Source organism: Uloborus diversus, chromosome 10 (assembly GCF_026930045.1).
Source record: "Uloborus diversus isolate 005 chromosome 10, Udiv.v.3.1, whole genome shotgun sequence".
Classification (NCBI taxonomy): Eukaryota; Metazoa; Arthropoda; class Arachnida; order Araneae; family Uloboridae; genus Uloborus; species Uloborus diversus.
Genome location: NC_072740.1, coordinates 87,540,892 through 87,563,073, shown reverse-complemented (window position 1 = coordinate 87,563,073; position 22,182 = coordinate 87,540,892). Strand labels below are relative to the sequence as shown.

Genomic DNA, 22,182 nt, shown 5'->3' with positions numbered 1-22,182 from the left:
CTTATTCGGTAAATTTTGTCTGACGATTCGACGCAATTTGGAGTTTCGATCGGCGAAATTACCATCATTCGGCGAAATTTGGAGCTCCATTCGACAAAGTTTTCATTATTCGGCAAATTGAGAATTTGCGTCCCCCCAAAAATGTAAGTTCGGGGCGCCGCTGGACACTGATTTATCAATGTGTAGCTATGAGTATATCGAATGCAGATTAAATCTTTACTTTGACAAGAAAAAAAATTTTTTTTTTCAAAGGCAGAAGATGTTGAGTCCTCCGGGGTTGCTTAAACTCATCAACACTCTTGGATTGCAAGAAAAAAAAAAATCCAACTTTTTCCACCGAATGAGTATGTTGGCGGATGTATCTAGATTAAAATAGGGTTATCAAGGCAAACATTTCGACGAACTTCGCTAGCTTTGGATATATAAAGAGAGGCGATCGCACATCCGGCAGGGTTGATCTAACGCCACCAGGAGGGTCAAGATGGCTTCGGACGCAGCGGAGAAACAGATGCGGGTACTGCCCTTGTTTGAGTACTGCACTCTTCCCACCAAGACAAAATTTGGTCTGAGTGTGCAAAGAAATCCCAAACTAGCCGGTCTGGGTATCTTAGGAAGAGGAAAAATCTTCTCTACTTTCAGACCAAGCCATCTGGAAGAAGCCAATACGCTTCTCGAAGTTCTCCTGGGTAAGTCGGAAATGTGATTAGAAAAGTTTTTAAACTTATTTTTTCTGCTTAGCCCCCCTTTATGCTGATCCTTACGCCCCTCCCCCTTCAAAAATTGATGAAGGGGGCGCTTACCCTTGAAACTAGTCTGTGTTTTTTTTTTGTGCACATTGACGTTGTAATATTTTAATTGATTCAACATATTTTGTGCAAAGTTCAGTTTTAAAATTTAATGAAATCAAAAATTTAAATCAAAAAACAGGAGGGGGCATCTGCTGTCTAAAGTATAAAATCTGTGTGTTTTTGAAATTAATGAAGGAATTTTTTTTTTTTTTTTTTTTTTTTTTTTTTTAAATCAAAATTCATTTCATTATATCCGGCGTTTAGTACCGATTTTCAAAAGTGTCTTTTTTCCGTAATTTGACATTTATTGAACAACTATCACACTACAAAGCAATTTGGAGCGCATCCAGCTCAACCAAGTGGAAAATTGTTTTTTCTTTGGAAAAAAAGGTCCAATCTGTGATTTTTTTTTTTTTTTTAATCTCTCCTGTAAAAGTTCAAAATTTTGATTCAGTTGATTTTTATCCTATACGCCTCATATATACGTGAAATAATGATAATATGAAAAATACGAATCCAAAAAAAAGAATATAATAATAATAGTTTAACATTAATAATGAATTAATAATAACAAAAACTAATGAATAAATAAATATAAAAATATGAATCCAGAAATTTTCTCAAATATATTTTTAAAATTGTATACTTCAATTTGCATTCTCTCGCATTGCTTGGATTGTTATACCAAGCTAAAACTGAATACTGAAAATTAATTTAATTTTAAAAAATGATGATTTTTATAAACCTCTAAGATTTCTCGCTCAAAAGTGACATAAAATAGTTTTGTGAAAAAGACTAATAAAACTTCCTTTTCAAACAATTTTTGTACTGACTTGATTTGTAAGCATTTTTTACATTAGAAAATGCTTACAAATCAGGCTTGTGACATTAAACATGTCTTTAAACATGTCATTAAACATGTTTGTGTCATCAAACTTGTGACATTATAAGTCGTACTCTTCCGTACCCTCAAATAAAAATGTAATCATAAATAATTGCTCATGTTGAACCAGATTCATCATTAACCTCATGAAAAATATACATATAAAATGCCTGCAAACATGTTTTTATCATTATTATTATTAATAATTTTCTGATACGGTGACAAGAAATGTTGTGGATAAATAAGCTAGATCTTATGCATATCTAAATATAACTAACTGACATAACTTTCTTTTCAAATATCATTTGGATTGACTTGATTTTGAGCATATTCTACAATCTACACAATATGTGGCGTTAAAAGGCGCAGGCATTCATGCCCTCAATTAATAAAGTAGTCATAAATAATTGCTAGTTGATCCAGATTCATCATTAACTTCAGAAAAATATACATGCATATAAAATACTTGAAACGTGATTTTTTGACATTATCGTTATTATTGCACTTTTAGATGCAGTAAAAAACTGTTACATATAAATAAATTAGTATCTAAATGTATTTAATTGATATAACTTCATTTTCAAACATATTTCGAGTTGATTTGAATTTAAGCATTTTCTGCGTGATTTGAGATATTAAAAGATGTGGGCGTTCATCCTCTGAAATAATAAAGTAATCATTAATAATGGCTTATTCTGCCAGATTCTTCACTAACATGATCGAAAATATACATATTTAATACTTGTAAACATGTTTTTTCATCAATCATTTTTTTTATTTTATTTTCAAGTACGGTACAAGAGTAGTGTAGATAAATAAGTTACATCTTATGCATATCCAGACGTATTTAGTAGGTGCAGAATTATTCATGTAAATAAAAGCCAAACTAATTTATTTTTTTATAAATTTATCTCGTATTCAATAATTTATGTACTGCATACATCTTGTACGCTATTTATTAAAGTAACACAGCTCCGTGAAAAGTTATGGGAGACTTAACCCCTAATAATGAGCCGAAAATATTAAAATTCCTTGATTTGAGTCATTTATGCTACTTAGCAATATCTGACAAATACAATTTTTGATCTTTTTTTTTTTTGTTGTTGCTTATCAACTAGTGTAATTCCTTCTCGTTCTTTTTTCTTTTCTTTTTTCCATATTTTCATTCCTTAAAACTGAATATGAAAATAGTTTGATTAGAATTATGTAACTTAGGCTCTGTACCAAAAATGATTTATATAAACCATAATATGTGTTAGTCTGTGCTAAAGTATAACATCATGATACATTCAGCAACAAAAATAATAATAATGTTTAAGGTATTAAAATAGGTACATTAGTACAACATCAATAAGCGCAAAAAACGGGGGGGGGGGATTAAAATAGGCAGATCTGTTCCAAAGGCAATCGCCCCTCTTCGTAAGCGCCTATCAAAGAAATTTTTCTTTGCTATACACTGACGAAGAGGACGGTAATCCTTGAAACAGGTCTTCCTATTTTAATCCTTTATTCGCGCCTATTGACGATGTAATATTTAGACAAGTATTTTGCGCAAAGAGACCAGTTAATGCAGTTACAATTTTCACGGTCTTTAAGACAAAAAAAAAAGGTAAATGTACGGTCTAAAGTCTAAACAATATTCATGTGTTTCTGAACACAATTTAAACTTTCTAAATAAACAATCATGTGTTTCCCTGAAAAGAATGAAGAAAACATAGTCAAATCTTTTATTCTCATGCAATTTCATGTGCGATATCGTCGTTTTTAAAAGCATTATGCAGAACTTGTTTGAGAATAATATTGGAGCGTTATTTTTTTCCCTCGAAAAACTCAACCTTTCTCATATTTTCACAATTGGCTCAGCTGCCCTATCAACTTTATACCATTATGTCATTATAGTATTAATATCACACTACCAATTTTATTTGCATTCATCATCATTTTCAGTGATGGTAAAGATTTCGCGATATTTACCTAAAACATCAAAATGTTAGACGCTAATGAAATAGTTGATATCTGTCTCGAGTTCTGTAGACTATAAATGCGCTCCCCAAAATAGCGATAAAATTATATTCATATGAGTGTATACTCTTATAAATCATAAGCATTAGATAACATAACTATTAGTTAAACCTTATTTAACTAGTTCAGATATGCTTGTAATAAATATCAATATATATACCACGCATGCTTTATTTTTAAGAACTCTTTAATCGGAATGCTTTTAATGTTTAGAAATCATAACATACACAGAATAAAGTTATGCATTGACATTGATGAGTGTCATGTTCTATTTTACAAAATAAAATTTGAAAACAACAACATAGCAGCTAAAACTATTTGCTGTTGTAGTGTATGCTTTTGTTTTAATTTTATGTCAGATAAAAGGAAAAGAGATAAAAATTTAAACAAAAATGTACACGTTGGGGAAACTAAGGAGGTGTGACCATAGAAGAGGTTTGACCCACCCTCTATTGTTCATATTTAAACATTTATATAACTGATGAGTGTCATATGGTAGCAGTAGGGTATCAAGTAGAATCAAAAGTTATTTCCATTTTCTAGCCATTTTGAAGTAAAATCTAAGAGCAATCATATAGAATGTATTTTTCTGGCAAAAAAAGATTCTTTTTTGGCAAATTCATCTCTCCTCTGCTATTCGCAATTAACGTACACAAAAGCAAACTGTAGTATTTGTGTACTCAGATTGATATATTAAAAGACTGCATACTTCTTTGCTTTCCATTTTCATATTGATGTTACTTTTAACTTTTTTTTGGCAGAAATGGTTAATGAAGAATTTTGACCCACATACAATTCTGGGAGGTCTGACACGGATAAAACTTCTCCATTTAGCTTCATTTGATGTTGCAACAATTTGTAAACTGCATAAAACATTTAATTAGTTTTTAAAAGAAATATTTTTAATTCAAATGAAAGGAGTTTTTTGTTCTTAACCTGCAATTAGTCCCTCGATATTCATTTGAAGCACTACGTGTTAAGGCATTTTTCTGAACTGAAACTTGTTTTTCTCATTTATTAGCAAACTTGTTAAGATACTCAACTCATATCTGCTTTCCTCAATTAATAGCTAGACTTTATTCTGTTGTACTTTTAATTACGCAGTAACTTTAATTTTATACTATGAAACTCAATAAAATAAGGGCATAAAAAAAGCAAATGTGGGGAAAAACGTACAAAACCAATTATTATTAGATACCCCTGCCAAAGTTAATATCTTAATATCTAAAAGATTCACAATATACGAAAAAAATAAAGAGATTCTCAAAATATTAAGAAAACGACCAAGAAACAAACAAAAGAACGAAATTAGATTTGTCTTCAGATAATGAATCTGAACCAAAATAATTTCACATCTCAAGTGATGTGGGTAATTATTTTCAAAGACATCCAAATAAATGTTGTATCATTGAAAATGGAGATTTTTTACAAAATGTTTAACTAACTAAACTTTCTTACGTTTTATTCGTGAATCCCTAAATGTGAATGAGATGAATTTTCAATAAATTTTCTTAGAAGATATGTTGCATGTAACTTCCGTTTTGTTTGTCCTGAAAAAGAAGATGTAGCAGTGCTGAAAGCAGATGTCATTAAATTCCCTCATCGAATGATCAGTAGAGGCACAGAAAGCGTTGCTTTGAAAATTAAATTTGACTGTGGTATTTCTAGAAATCATAATCTCTAATGACTCAAATTAAATTTATTTCCCGATTTATGGTATTTCCTTAGATTCAATAACTGCTGGTACGTATCTTGTTATAGCACCTCATCAAAGATGTAATTATTGCAGCATCATTTTTTTAACTTTTAATCTCTGTGGGTCAAACCTACCTTATATCGAGCTTAAATCAAAAATTAAAGATTTTTTTATTTATTATTTATGGTATTTCTTTAATTGCATGTAAATAAGTAAACAAGTTTTTGTTATTTATTTTAGTTTTTTTTTTTATTTCTACCCGATTATATCCTTTGTACATTAATACTATTTGTTCCATTGGTATGGTTGACGTTTGATTTTTGTAAATTAAATTTTGAAAATTGTTCATTATTTCAAGTACTTCAATATTTGTTTGTTTTATACTTACTATTGGTCTAACTTTTTTTTTTTTTTTTTTCATTTTTATTAATACCGAAGTGGGCCAATGGTATACTTTCAGATAGCACTCAAGAGGTTTAAACTTTTAATATATTACGTAAATTTTTCGATCCGATATCAACATACTTCAACCTATAATTATTATGATAGATATCTATCAAAATATCTATCATAATACATCTTAAATCAATCGGCGAACGCTGTTATTTTCCTAAAAAGTTTACTACGATTCAATTTTAAGAAACTTGATAGAAAATAATCTTTAGTCTGTTAGTTAAAGTATCAGATTGTTATTGCTTCATTAACAGCATTTAATATTGAAAATTAAAAAACTTGAAATGTTACACAGTGAAAATGGGTTTTAAATGGGATTGTTCTTGCAAATAAACGTTTTCGTTGAATACTTAAACTACAGTATTTTGTCATGAATAAGGAATTTTTAATTTGTTTTAGATGACTGAAAAGAAATTTGTGATTTTTTTTCCAGACATAAAATACCTACCACGTATTAGTATTTCGATTTTAACTTACTTTATAAAATTTAAAGTAACACATTTGAAATACAAGGCTTCCCTTTTCCAACTGTACCGTAATTTGGTGTGAAGTCAGACTTCCACAGTACGCACATGCCATAAGGCCCCGTTTATAGGGTAGGCAACCATTCACAACACAACAACATATTCACACAAAGGAAGAACAAGAACAGGAGAGAGAAAGTACATCCATGCCAGAGCCGGGATTCGAACCCGGGACCTCCCCATCGCAGTCAGCCTCCTCTGACCCCAAGTCCGAGCGGGCGGCAATTGCTTGTAAAATTTTCTTCATGAAACATTTTTTTTCGCAAAATAATACACATAATAATTTAAGTGCAATTAATTTTGTATCGAATGAGTTACATATGTTTATAACATACATAACTCAACTTGATTTAAAATCACAAAATATAATCACTGCATTCTTTTTTGATCAATTATCGCAGTATCAGGTCTGCTCGTTCATGGACAGATACTTTAAGTTAGATCCTTTAAATGTCATTCATACTCACCTACTTATAAGAGGTAAAAGACAGTTTGGAATGTAGCTGTTAATTCTTACTTCTAATTTATTGCTTTCATCTTCTAGATAAGCAAATGTAATTCAAGAAAAAACACTTCATGGAAAACCCTAAAACTATTCCGCCTTTACAAATGATTTCCAAAAAAAAATGCATTATGTTGCAATGCCATAGTTCATGCAGAAGCACGCTGGTATAACAAAATGTGATGATTTAACTGCTAGAGTTTTCAAGAAATTTATATTTTAACCTGTTTTGCGGACTATCTTTTTGTGTAGTTTAAGGTTTGCAAGAAAATACCATTCACTATCTTAAATATAAACAGATATAATATCAAACTTCCAAATTAAGCAACTGCTATGAAAATTTTCTTTGTTCCGTGCCTTAAAATTATGAAAATCGTAAATAAAATAACTATTTAAGCTCAAACACTACTTGGGAGAAGATGTAGAGAACTGCAAACGCAACCGGTTAAATTGTGCATAACTTAGTAAGCAGTAAGTTACCACCCTTAAGCCGTAATTAAGGCAGAACAACTTGCAATTTTCCGAGAGCTCAGCTTTGACACCCACAGACTGCAGTTTCGTCCTACATATGGATTCATCAGTCTGCAATAGTCAATAACCGAGTTGGAGACGGATGTTTTTTTCATTGTAACTGAGATTATCGTCAAACATGGTTGCTTGGTACTATTGCCTGCGAATTATCGCTTGGGTGCTAAATTAAATTTAGCCACGAGTTTGAAGGTAATCTCAGCTATAATAAGAGGACATCTGCCTTCAGCTCTTTTATCGATTATTACAGACTGATGAATCTGCAGTAAGGACGAAACTGCAGTCTGTGCATGTCATAACCATACTGTCGGTATGTTGCCATGTATTGCAGTTACATAGATTTTGAAGAATTTCACGTTTTTCCTTTTTGGAACAGCCACTGAAAAGCATGGTATACAGAGTTTCATCTATGGTCTCTGAAGGGTTTCATGTTCAAATTTCTAACATCCCTACAGCGCACTTCTAATGTTGAAAGCAGATGAAATAAGTCTATTGTGTCTATTATGTCTATTATGTCTAAGTCTATTTAAATGTATCATTAATGAAAATTCAATTTCTAGGTGCTGAAACCTTCGATGAGTTTGTTGATTTGTGCCATCAAGTACGTGATTTCGTCAATGAAGGTCTCTATGTGTACGCAGTGTCCGTGGCTATCTTGCATCGCAGTGATTGCAAAGGAGTTTCCTTGCCACCGGTGCAAGAAATCTTCCCCGACAAGTTCATTCCCGTTGAAACTATCTACAAAGCTAGAAAAGTAGCCTATAGCCACCCTGACAAAGATGTAAGTTTGAGAAATTAAGCATTTTCTTTCCATCTCTTTTGTACCCATGCTAAGTTATCGATATGTTTTGCTATTGTGTGAATACATTTTTGCGGAGGATAGTGCGCAAAAACAAACATTATGTTGTTATCGATTGCAAAATTGTTCTTGGTACATTGTCCTTAAAAAGTTTGCTTAAAGTTTACAGCTTAAAATATAAAAATATCAATTCTGAAGTTTTTGTCATTGTTTCTTGCTTCGAATAATATCTCTACTCGTCTTTTCATTTAAATTACTACACTAGTGCAACAATTATAAAATTTAACTCATTAAGGGAAAAATGTAAGTTTTCACAAATACTGCTGCCATGGTTTAATGAATCCAAAGTGAATCTTTTGAACTAATATTAAAAATTTGTATCTACGGGTGAGTCAAAAGTTGCTATAAATTACTTATTTAATTTTTTAGTAATACATTGTTAACTTTAGAAACTTTAGATTGTAAGTACAGGTCATCATGTTCTACTATCTTAAGCCAACTTTCAGCCAGTTCTTCGATACCACAACGTTAATTTAACACTTTGTTATGATCGCAATGATGATCGTAACCATCATATTAATCAGTATAAATGTTTTCCGTTAAATAAGAAAATCGAGAAAAAAATTTCAATAAAAATTTATTGAAAGCCCTTGATTTATAAATTAATTTATTTCTAAATGAGTCGGGTAATAAATGCTGAAAATCTTCCTGCCCGCAGCCCTGTTCAAACCCGAGAACTTAAGGTTGCTGGCCCAGCGGTTTACCGACTGAGCTATTCGGGCAACATAAGTTCGAGCTATTGATGCAACGAAAAATGCATCATGATTATTATTGATTTAATTTCAGTTTATTGCAGCTCCACTTTTATTAGTCATATCGTGATGTTATATAGCCTATAGCCTTCCTCAATAACTGCACTATTCAACACAAAAAGCATTTTTCAATTTGAACCAGTAATTCCTGAAAATAGCGCGTTCAAACAAATAAACATTCAGCTTTACATTATTAGTATAGAATAGATATTAACTTTTGATATCAAAACTACTTTGTTTACACGGAAGACAGGTTTAGAACTTTTATGGATTTTTTGATAGAAAAAAAATGATTTTATAGAATCCTATATGAAAATGAGATTTGCACATAAGTAGACATTTAATTCTTTTAGTACTAACTGAAAAGAAAACAGGAAATACAGAAGGGTTGATTGTGTTCCGTACTCTTGTAAAAAAAATATAAAAGTTTTGCAATTATTGTATATTCATGTTTTATATCAATTTAAAGATTTCAAAAAAAAATTAATTAATTAATCAAAACATATGACGCTAATTCTAGCCCAAAAGTTTTTGGCCAATACCCTTTTTTAATATGTGAATGTGTTGACTCATTTGGGCAGTGTTTTTTTTTTTTTTTTTTTTTTTTAATTTTTTAGTTTAACAACTCCAAGTCAAAAAGCTCTTTTGGGCTTTAATTTAAGTGGAGTAAATTGAAATTTTAAGTTCTTTGAAATCTTGGGTATAATTTGCTTTGTAATTTTGGGGGGTTTTTTTATTAGTTGAGGAGTACAACAAATAAACATTTTTTTTTTTTTTTTTGAAATTGACTCAAAGTATTTTATTTTTGAATTTGATTTGAATGTTCTTATTTTCATTTTTTTATTGAGCATAAATATTGGTTTTGATGTCGAACCTCCAAACGTTAACATTTTGAGCTGAACTTTGGAAATAATTTGTTATAGGCAGTTAAAAACAGATAAATTACTCAGACTGCTATGAGTTTTTGAAAGAACACTTTTATTATCCACACTAATAGCCTTGAACCCGACTTACTGTCCAGTCTTAATCAGGCAAAAGTGCAGTCCAAACATCACATTTGAAATCTGTATCCCTTACAGCTCCTGACTTTGCACCTCGCCTTTACGCGTCGTAAGTTATCAACTGGGAAATTAAAGTATTTATTGCAAATGTGCAACAGCGTGAAATGAACGTCAAAAAAAAAAATCTCTCTTACATACAACAGAAACAATGAATCAATACACTGTATGCAGCGGCGTCGTTACGGGGGGGGCGGCGGTCTGCCCCTGGTGTCACCTGTCTGTGGGAGGGGGGAGATACTCAAAGTGAAATCGCAAGTTTTTGAAGAACATAAAGCTAAAATGTATTTTTAAAACTACAAATTTAAAAAAAATTCCCCGGGGGGGTGGGGTAGGTCACCACAAATTACCGCCCCGGATGTCACCCATATTAGGTACACTACTGCTGTATTTGCTAACCTTTATTAAGGAAAAGTTTTCAATTTTTCCCATTCAAAAAAAGAACTGATGAAGAGAATGCTGATAGTCATTAACAGCAACTAACTAACAAGCAATAAATAGTAAAAGTTATACAGAAATCAAGTTTTTTTTTTTTTTTTAACTTTTTTTGACAGAATATTTGCCAGAGAAATATACGGTGTAAATCAAAGCACCAAAAAGAGTATAAAAGAATTCATGAATTTATTTGAATTCATAGCAGGGTAAGTAATGACGGATGCATAAACTTTATATTTTATTTTTGAGCTTCTATTTTATTTTATAAAAACGATATTAAAACAGATTATGTACGCAATATAGCAAATTACATAATAAAGAGTTATATCTTATTAAAAGTTCACTAATTAACCTTGATAGGGTTCCTAAACTATACTTGTAATCTAGCTCGCTATATTTCAGAGCATTAAACTCAGAATATCAGATTTACTTTGAGGGTCTGCATACAATTAGACCAATTTAACGGAACTTAAAACTTTCGCAGTTCTTATAATTCTAATCTACAATAATTTTCCAGGACGAAATCATTATCGACGTAGAAACAACAGGAAACATCTTAGATCCTGAATATAACTTGGCATACTACAGGGAAGACATTGGAATAAATGCCCATCATTGGCACTGGCATTTAGTTTACCCTAGTACATGGAATGCAGCAGTAACTGGAAAAACAAAAGATCGTAAGGGAGAAATTTTCTTCTACATGCACCAGCAAATGTGTGCTCGGTAAGTAATGTAATTATTATTTTTTTACTAGTTTTTTTTAATAGAATAATTTAACTTACATCTACAGTCTAACTCCTTTATAGTTGTTACTAAACTTATCAGATGCTTACTTCATCTAGTGATTTTTTTTTTTTTTCTTTTCTGGAGTAACTCTACTGCAGACTGACAATAAGACAAATATGCCAGAACCAGAAAGTGCTCAAAATGGAGTGAAAACTGCTCATTTTGGGTATAACAGTAGCACTAATCTAAAGAAAAAAAGGAGATATAACAGGGCAAAACTAATTTCATACTTCGATTCATCGCCCCAAATATAGCTAAATTCAGTTCTTAAACTCTGAGCACCAAAGGACAAAAATTGTTGCCAAGTGTTATTGAAAAGCGAAAAACTTGGGGGCCGGGGAAAGACCGTGTTCGGAAAACTGGATCATATTTGGATTCAGGAGGTCAGTTTGCATCAGAATCGACTGGAATGGTCTTGGTTGGAGGGGGTAATTTTCATTCCTTGTAGTATAATTAGTTATCTTATGTCACTTCTCATATTAATGACAGATTTCCAACCTAAAAACATTAAAATAGATCCATGGAAATAGATATTACTAAAAAAAAAGAGCACCGACTGATTTTTTTTTTTTTTTTTGAATGTATCATGCAACGGATGATTTTGTGTTAAAAAAAAATCACAATTGCGGAAATAATATAATAACATAGTAAATTAACCAACGGGGATTAGGATGGCAGGATGAAAGACCTGTGAATGAAATTGTTTTACAGCGTGCTGAATTTTAGTGAAACTGTTCAACTCCTAGTGCCGCAATTTCGAGCAAAACATTTTGAAAGCATGACGCGTATTTTGTTTTTGCAAATTTATACCAGTTCTGTGGGTTCAAGTAATCACAGTCACTGTCGCCCTGCCGACTTGGACTCAATCTTCGGCAGGGGAATAACCTACCACTTCTCCCGTGGTGTATGCTAATCCTACAGCTTCACGATAAATGCTAAGAAATTATTGAATAAAAGTTATAATCTTGCTCCTTGTTCGAGGTGAACACTACTAATACTATAAAGTTTATGGACAACAGCAAATAAACCTAGTGTGGAAATCAGCTAAAACATATATAACTTTATTTTGTTAAAACTTGAGGAGAGAATGCTTGCATCTAATCCTATGCTAATGAGATAAGATGTTAATTTTCAGTCAAAAAATGATTTTCGGCTCCTACTTATGAATGAGATTGAACTCACTTAAGATTATTTCATTTGATCAGCTAGCATACCTAATGTTTTCATTTTCTTGTAAATTTGCAGAGAAAAAAAGCGTTTACATCAGCGGCCACTGTCGACTTATGTCATAGTGCGCTTTGATGCAAGAGTAATGATTTATAACGCCATATTAAGTCTTGACTCATTTCAGATATGATTGTGAAAGACTTTCCAATGGACTGCCCCGCATGATTCCTTTCCACAACTTCCATGAACCACTAGAAGGTTACTCTGCTCACTTGAGTTCCATTGTTAACGGACTGACATATGCATCTCGTCCAGAAGGCATGAGATTGCATGATATTGATGGTATTGGTGTTCAAGATCTGGAACGAATGAGGGAAAGAATCTTGGACGCTATCAATTTGGGTTATGTAACAGATGCAGATGGTAGAGAAACTATTCTGGATGAGACACATGGCATTGACATTTTAGGAGACATCATCGAGTCCAGTCATGAATCTAAAAATCCTGAATTCTATGGAAGTCTACACAACTGGGGACATGTGTTGATGGCTAATGTGCTGGATCCTGACGGCAGGTATCAGGTAAAACTTATGGTTAAAAACTTTCTAAAGGATAGCGTTGAGAAAGTATTTTGAACTTACCATAAAAACATGAAAGTAAAACTGAAGATCCGTTAACTTTCAAAATTTTGCGCTCCAGAACATACCAAATCACATAAATAACTCATGCTGCATTCAAACTACTGGAAAATGATTTCAATGATTCTGTCCAGTATTAAATTAACAAGTGGCGCCATTCAGCAGATCTCATAGTAGTCACTTGGGAAGGGGATGCCCAGATTTACACTTTTTCCTGAAGCAACAAAAATAACCCCACGCTGTGATTTTTTTTTTTTTTCCAAACATTGCATGATGACTTTCATTCAATTATTTAAATTGTGAATTGCTGACAACATTTGCTGTAATAGTTTTTATGCCATGTAAAATTTCTCAACGATAGTGCCAGAAGAGACTTTCGGAATAACCAACTACATTCGATTCGGAAATAACTTATTGACACGGCACACCTTGCTATTTCACTATGCAATTAAACGCAAAAAATGGATCTTATGTTAAACTAAATTCAGTTTTACTGATTTCACTTGAAACAAAAAATAAATAATGCTTTAAACGCAAAAAATAGATCTTATATTAAATTAAATTCAATTTTGCGGATTTAACTTAGAACAAAAAATGAGTAATGTTTTATGTTCAAATGTACCGTTTTAATTGATAAAAAGATACTTTTCCTCAAATCAAAAAATAAACATTGTTTTATGAATAAATATTCTATTTTAATTAATAAAAAGATAATTTTTATTAAGTTTTTGTACTCTTTCCTTAAAAAAATTATTATTATTACTATTATTATCATTTTCAGAACAACCCAGGAGTTATGGACGACGCAACAACTTCCCTTCGGGATCCTATTTTTTACAGATGGCACAGATTCATTGATGACATGTTCAATGAATACAAAAAGAAACTTGAACCTTATTCTAAGGACGAGGTAAGAATGTTCGACCTGATTTTGTGACAAATGACTAGCAGTAGCATATTATAAATGTTCAAGAATTCACATTTAAGTAGTTTTATAAAGTAAATAGCGGCTCGTCCCGACCTTGTTCGGTTTAAAAACTATCTATCTTAAACCAATATTATGCAGGTACTTTTAATTTAAAATTTAATTGTAAGCAACATTTTCTTAATTTTTTTATAAGGTTTGATACAAATTGATTTACTTCATTTCCTGATCAAGAGAAACCAACATATAATTCCCACTGAACAATAGAATCTTCCCGTATGTAACTTTGTACTACGCATCGTGCAGTTGCAGATTTGATGATGGTGATAGTATGAGAAATTTTCATTGGAAATTGTACTCACTTAAATTGGAAAAGGAAATATGCAGGGACCATGGGGATGCAAGGAATACGAGCCAACTAATATATTTCTGATGCTGTAAGAACAATACTCTAAATCATATTATTCCGTAGTGAATTTAATTGGGAACTAATTACACTGCATAGATTAGGCAAATTAAAATTGCGCAATGAAATTATTGCAGTATCGCCTTTAATTTTAAAAGTATGAGTCCTGAATAGTCAAGGGAATTAAGGAATTCATGTGGATGATGCACAATGTTGTTGGATAAAACTATAACCCTCTCGCACATCCACGTGTAATTTTCTTGACAAAGAGACTTGGTTTCAGGATAAACATTGAAGATCAAATCATGTAGAGAAAATTTCCCAGGTCACCTATTTTGATAAGATGTATTTTTCCAGGTATTTTCCCGTTACTTACTTGTAATAAAACACTCTAGTAATGCTTACCACTATCCCCCAAACCGGCTCTTATAATTGTTTTTAAGATACATAGATTGTAAAGGGGTACTAAAAGGAGACGACTTTAATCAGGCTTGAAGTATATCTGCACGCATTCCTCTAGGGCACCAAAAGAAGAGTTTGGTGAAAGTCACCGCCAAATACAAAGGTGACACCTCTCATAATTTTGTCTGAAACTTTTTGGCCTTTTAGGATTCTATCTATGCCTTCTACAGTCGAATGGTGGTTCATCGAACATTCGTCTTGCTTTATGAAACACCCTATTGAAGAAGTTCTCCATGTACCAATCTTGTTTTAGTAGAATTGTTTTTGTTGATTCTCTGCGTCCGGGTGAACTGGAAGCAAAAACGAACCACTTCATTTTGTCGTAGGTAGAATCGGAAAGAGCGTGTAAGCAGTCAAGTCTCGCGTTCTCGCAAATTCCGCCTAGTACAAAATGAAGTGGTCCGTTTCCGCTTCGAGTTCATGCACCATCTCTCCGTGGCCAAGCTTTAGTCCACACATACTCCAAAATTCAACTAACGTCTAATAAACCTTTAACTATCTTAATAGTTGAGTAAAGAAATATTTCACCATTCATCAAATAATAATGAAATGATATGCTAATTGCAATAAAAACGTTTAATTTTAAAAAATGTATTCCTAATCAACTCTCACTCCCCCCCCCCTTTTATTATTATTTTTTTCTATAGTATTCGAAGCGAACTGTAGATATAAATGCTTGGAGCAGACGTAACATAACAACATATTCATAACTACTAATCGATTATTATGTATGATCTGTGAAAGTATCAAAAAACAATAATACATCATATAAAATTAACATTTTTGAGCTGAAATGGTAGATAATAGAGACACAAAATTTGGAATAGGGTTTAATAACAGATAAAGCAAATTATAAGACCCATTTACGAAATGAAAGTATTGAAAAAAAAAGAACAAGGCGCAACATTTTTCGTTTCTTAATTTGATAAATTGAAAAGGTTGAATGAAAATATCGAAAGGTTTCATACAGCTGTAACTCGTAAACTATAAAACTTGGTTTGGCTTGTTCATATTTTTTTCTAATTTAAGTATAAAACAATTTTAACTCGTGGTTTAAGGTGTATTTCATTCAAAAGACAAATGAAACAACAAAAACTCTCTCTCTCTCTTCTCTTAAATTCCTTCTTTATTTCCATATCCGTATTCATTGCATTTTCTCCTCATTATTTGAGCACAAAATACAATGACTTTTGCAGCACTTTTCATGACATTTGTCCAACATCATGTGGACTAGGGAAAACCAGAAAACTCTGAATCGTTTGATTTCGAACCACAACAATAATTTTCCACCCAAGCATTAAAAAAAATATTCATACAAAAACATCAAAAATGAGCTATAGAAAAGGATAAAACGTTAAGGAGCAATACAACGATAAATAACTTATAACAAGGACAAGGAATGAAGTACACTGTTAAAACTACAGGTTGCATTTGGCACCTTTTAGGGTGAAACGTTGTAGCACCATCGGCACCTTTTAAGAGTTTCATTTGTCTCCTTATGGCACCCCAACAGTACCCTTAAAGGTGACATTTGGTTCCTTCTGGTACCCTAAAAGAGGTACCTCTGGAGCTACACCGTTTCACCCTGAAACAAAATGCCAAATGCAACCTGCAGTTTTAACAATGTATTTGCAAAAACTGCGAAGTTTGACCCTCCTACCAAATTTTCACCAAGCCACGCCACTCCTTCATGCTCTTCTCAGATAAAGTGGTGATAAATGTGGTGGTTTTAGGTAGAAAAGTAGAATTATCTGTTCCGGATTATATAAAGACTAGAAAATCGCCCGTCAAGATATGAGGGGTGAAAATTGCTTCTACATTTGAACGAAGCCATTGCCTGTTTGGTGATATTTTGATAGTTGAAATTTTAACCCTAATTCCAGTGCATTAACCCTAAACTCCAGTAGATAGCGTTCATTGTTGACCACTTTTTTGTTTCTTCATTGCCCTGAAATGACAGTCTTACCAGTAAAACAGTTAAGTTACCGGATTCAGTTCAGCCTTGTCACAATAAAGCACTTCCATGCATGTCAAACATTACCAAAACATACTATTAAATTATCATGCCGTTGCGGAAGTTTCATTGTTGATGACGTCAGGAATGTTACTCGATCATTGGCTATTATATATATGAGGATTGATACTGAAAAACGTGAATAATCAGATAGTAAATATGCCGGCAAAACTACTAACCACTAAATTTCAATTTTTATTATTATTTTTTTTTTCCTTTCAGTGAGTTGATTTCAAAAAAAAAAAAAACCTAAGTATAATGTGTAGTTGTACTCCTTATTGTCGGATAACACTTTACTTTTTCTAGCTTGGATTCAATGGTGTCGAGATCGAATCTGTTACAGTGGTTGCTCATCAAAACAATGTCTTAACAACAACTTTTGAAGAGGACACTTTGGACTTATCGAATGCTTTCACCTTTGGAAGAAAAGGAGCTGTAAAGGTAATTTCAGAGATAACATCCTTTTTATAAAAACAAAATATTTCCACCATCCCATTAATCCTCTTTCTCTCTTTATGTATATACATAAGAGAGAAAGTATGTTATATACACATATATCTATCTATATGTATATATAGAGTTACATATATCTATATATACATATAGATATATGTAATGTAATACATCATCTGTTACAGGTACGTTACCAACATCTGGACCACGAGCCCTTCAGCTACGATATCAAAATTCAAAATAATACCAGTAAAACTAAACATGGTACCTGTCGAATCTTCCTTGCTCCGGTCCATGATGAATTGGGAAATGTCATTAGAATCGACGAACTGCGTCGCCTAATGATCGAGCTGGACAGATTCCATCTTGTTTGTAAGCATCATTTTTGTACTCAATTTTAAGCATCAAAGAAGTAGATTCTTTTCTTATAAAATGCATTAAGGCTTCATTTGGAATAAGTTTTTTAAGATTAATCTTATTATTTTAAGAACGCCAATGTTGTAAAGAATTCAAAAGTGGTTCACTAGACAGTTAACCGGACTTTCCAACATGAGAAAATTTGCTTGCATAAATCTGTCGCTAAACTGTGGCTAGAATTTAATTCAGTTTAATAAAATGAGAAGTTTAAGAGCGACGAATTCAGTTAAGAAAAAATAAGAAATAATTCGTTTGAATTTTTTTTCTTTATTTTTCTGCGAACGTAATTTTTTAAAATTTCTCATACTAATGTGTTTTAACTGAAACAGGCCGCTCATTGACAAAAAGCGTTATCTTTTTTTTTTTTTTTTTTTTTTTTTTTTTTTGCTAAAATGAAGTTTTAGAAAAAAGAAAAAAAGTTGAATTAGTTCATATGCACACAGAATAAAACTTATACACTGTGAAAACGATTCCGAAACGCTCCTGGAAAATAATGGGCTAAGTCTAATGTGCACAATTTCTGCCAATAATAGATACAGTGTGTTCCGATTCACCCTGTAAATCTTATATCCATGACGTCGTAAGTAATTATTAATTTTTTATGACTCAATTTGAAAACTACCCAAATTCTAATACGGCATACTGATACGTAAGCCTGTGTCTAATAATAAAATATTATTATTTTGCATAAGAAAATTCTGTACTTACATACAGAGTTTTGCACGGGATGAAAACGTGAGGTTATTTGCCATTCCACAAAATGTCTTCCTCATACTCCAGTTTTATTTACCAGGGGAATTATTTCGATTACTTTGTTTGATAGGAACGTTTTGTTCCGATTCACACCTCTGTTCCGTTACACCCCATTTTACGGTAATAATTTAATTCATTTGCGAAGATCTCCTTGTTTTAATTAATTTTATTTATTTATGAATAAACAAGCTTATAACTAATGTTAAAGCAATAAACTCGCTTAAATCTAGTATTAATGTATTTAATAAGTTGAAGCTAAACATAAATATAATTATGTTTTTCTATACGTAGTGCAACCTGGAGTTAATAATATAACTCGTGCATCAAAGAGTTCAAGTGTTACCGTTTCATCGGAGCGCAAATTCAGCCAACTGTTGTCTGGTGAAGGAGCAAATGAGCATACTTCTGAATATTGCAGTTGTGGGTGGCCAGACCACCTCCTTATTCCAAAAGGAAATGATAAAGGAATGAAGTTCCATCTCTTTGTGATGGTTACAGATCACTTGAAAGATTTGGTGAGTTTTTCTTCATTATAGTAAAACCTAGGGTATCCATATTTAATAGTATAATAGTAGGGAAGCCCAATGGGTAGTTTGGGATTTACTTCGAGAGCGTCAGATGAACACAGGGGGGATACCTTGCATACTGTGGAGTACCTCCGCCAAATGTAAGCCCTTTGTGTAAGATTGTGCATCTAAGACAATCATCAGACTAGTAAACAGCCCATCAGACTATTTTTTTCCCCGTTTTCTGATTCATCAAGCAAATAGGGGATGAGCATAATCTTTGGAATAAGAGATATGCTGGGGCATCTAAGCTATCAATATCTGGAATGCTCAAGTACTTCCATGTAAATGTCTTTTCTTTTCTTTTTTTTTTTTTTTTTTTTTTTTTTTTGAAAATCTGTCGACGCTTTACCCACTACTCAAAGGGAAACATTATGTAACCTTTTATTCATCTTCTAATCTAAACTACAAAATTTAATAAGTCCCCACTACGCTCGAGTCGCCCTATTTAGCATCACGGGCTGGCTCTCTCGCCTACTATAAGCTTTGATGATTTTTCATAATTTTGTATTTAAGTGAATTTAGCTGAATTTCTTTATGTTGAACTTCGAACTTCTTACAAATCTGTAACGCAACATATATTTATTTATTTATTTATTTATTTTTTGTCTTTTGTAAGATGTAATTCAACTATTTTTATTATACAATTTCAAAAACGTAGCATTGTGGAGCGTAGTCGTGTTCGAAAGGTGGCTCAAGTGTTAAGTGAAAAACATAAGCAGCTAACTATTTTTACTTCTAGAAGATTAATACAATATTAAATACATTTTAAAAATTCAATCACAAGGAAATTACGGGGAAAAAACATACAAAAAAAAATTTTTTTTTAACCCATCTTTCTATCCCGCTCTCATGGCTTTAATCGCTCTGGATTTATTTATTTATTTATTTTTATTTTTTATTTTATTTTTTTATTTATTTATTTATTTATTTATTTATTTTTTAATGGTAGAAGAACTCTGTGTACTGTTGAAAATATTATAAAATAATGAATTAATGGAATACGGTAAATTACCTTACTGCATTAGTTCACTTTTCTTCCTTTAAGGGAACATTACAATATAAATTACCAAATCTGGAATTAACTTCCAGACTGTCTTTCTGCTTATATGTTAGCCAACCATTTATTTCTAATTATGAAAATGAATTGAAAGTACATGCAGTTATTAGATAGAGCATGCCACATAATCGATGATCTTTACTGATTCATTGTACCGTAGGAAAAACTATTAAAAAAAAAACACTAATTACAATTTTGTGTTTTACAGGTTGGCCAACTTACCGATAAACTCATCTGCACAGATGCTGTGAGCTATTGTGGTGTAAAAGACGATTTGTACCCAGACAGAAAAGCAATGGGTTTCCCATTTGATAGAACCATCAAAGGCGACTTCATCAGTGACTGGTTATTGTCCAATATGTCAAATACTGAAGTAGTAATCCACCATGCTTCCACCTAAATTGTATAACTAAAGAAAAATCGAAACACAATAACTATACGATTTTCAATTTATCACCAAAACCAATCCAGAACATGAAAAACAGGCACAATAAATAAAGAACTTTTGATCAGCATTTCGTGAGCAGTTTCTGTAAACACCTTGCATTTTCACGAAATCATTGCAGTTTTGTAAATATCTCTTGCGTTTTCATTAAATCATGCAATCTCCAACGTCATGCAGTGAAAACTATTGTGTATTTTATAGTTTAATTAAAGCTAATTTTTATTCTTCAATTTTTAGCAATTTAAAATTTCTTTTTAGCAAACCATTTAAGGCAAAACTACAGTTTTGATTAGCTTGAATTTCAGTCAAAGAGAAACTTAAAGTAATACAGTCTGCAGTCAAAAATATGGTACAACTTAAACAAAATAAGGCTAAAAAGCCTTATTATAGCATTAGTTTTTAAGTAAAAGGTTGTTAAACACTCAAAATGTGCATGAGCAATAAAATACATCAAAACTAAAAATTTATACAAAGAGATTATAGTAATCAAAATCAAAATGTTGTATACTTTCTTTTGAAAAAATAATTGTATGCCGTCATGTAACACAGACAATGATCCAAATTCTTAATATTACAGCTAAATATCCAATGAAAAGCGAGTTGATACTAAAATAAAAATAAAACCAAATATCGTCGCCTCCTAATCCCAGAAATAACACTAACATTAAATAACTAATGAAGCGACGATATATGTAACAATCTTAAATTTCTTTTTATAGCTATTTCTTGAATCTATAAAGAACTGAAAATACAGCCTTCTGTTTCTTGTCTAAACACAAGCAAAAACTATAATTTTTGCAAAACTTTTCAGGTAAAATCTAGAGTTTTTCTGTCGCAATCATCAGTTGCGGAGTTGTCATTTTATAATTCACAAAAATATTTAAAAGCAAATTTACGCCCAAAATGTTATCAATACTTTCAATGGAAAATAATTTTTTCGAATAAAATTACTTTCCGCGTTATACAATTGTTGAAATTCATAATACAAAGAGTCCCTTTACTTAAGTAAAATACCTAAACATAAAACACCAAGTATAGAAAAATATTTTTTTTAAATAATTTTTTACTTCACTTGTGAATCAATGAAACATATATCGTCGCCTCTGAGCAACAGTAGGATATCTTAGTGTCATTCCTGGTGTTAGATGTCTTACTGTTGCTACGAGGTGACAATATATTATTTGTCTTGAGCCTTGGTCCTTAAATCATCAAGGGTGCAAAAATCCCTACCACTTTAATTATGTAAAAAAATTGCAGTCGGATCTCGATCACTCAAATATTCTTTTATCTCGAAGTTTTATTTGGTCCCAAACTCTTGCGACTCTTGTGGAAACTTGCTATATCCAGGCCCTGATTACCTAAAAGGCTCAGGAAGCTTGAGCTTCCCCTCAGAATTAAGAGGGGGCCCAAAAATGACTTAAAATTCTCAGTTTGAATGTACTTTTTAATGTATTCAAACCTTGGAACTCGTTGAATAAAGATTTTGGATGAATTTTAAAAAGTGAGGACACAGTTCATAAAATAAGGTAGTAAGCTATTTTCATCTGTGGAATTTGCCCCAATGTGCTACAATATACTTTTATGACA

At 31.9% G+C, this 22,182-nt stretch overlaps 1 protein-coding gene across 1 annotated transcript; it reads left to right on the top strand.

The window, feature by feature from the left end:
- Positions 1-452: 452 nt before the first annotated feature.
- Positions 453-20,825, top strand: LOC129231827 (hemocyanin C chain-like). The gene is made up of 9 exons (XM_054866207.1): positions 453-686; positions 7,957-8,177; positions 11,018-11,226; positions 12,641-13,037; positions 13,876-14,004; positions 17,208-17,342; positions 17,540-17,726; positions 18,816-19,039; positions 20,359-20,825. The coding sequence occupies exons 1-9, from the start codon at positions 482-484 to the stop codon at positions 20,548-20,550; spliced, it is 1,899 nt and encodes a 632-aa protein (XP_054722182.1). The 5' UTR covers positions 453-481; the 3' UTR covers positions 20,551-20,825.
- Positions 20,826-22,182: the final 1,357 nt, after the last annotated feature.

Bases quoted from the DNA above. Each gene is read 5' to 3' on its own strand.
- LOC129231827 (XM_054866207.1), top strand. From the start codon at position 482: ATGGCTTCGGACGCAGCGGAGAAACAGATGCGGGTACTGCCCTTGTTT. The intron at 17,727-18,815 runs GTAAGCATCATT...TTCTATACGTAG, and splicing joins GGACAGATTCCATCTTGTTT to TGCAACCTGGAGTTAATAAT. The intron at 19,040-20,358 runs GTGAGTTTTTCT...TGTGTTTTACAG, and splicing joins CAGATCACTTGAAAGATTTG to GTTGGCCAACTTACCGATAA.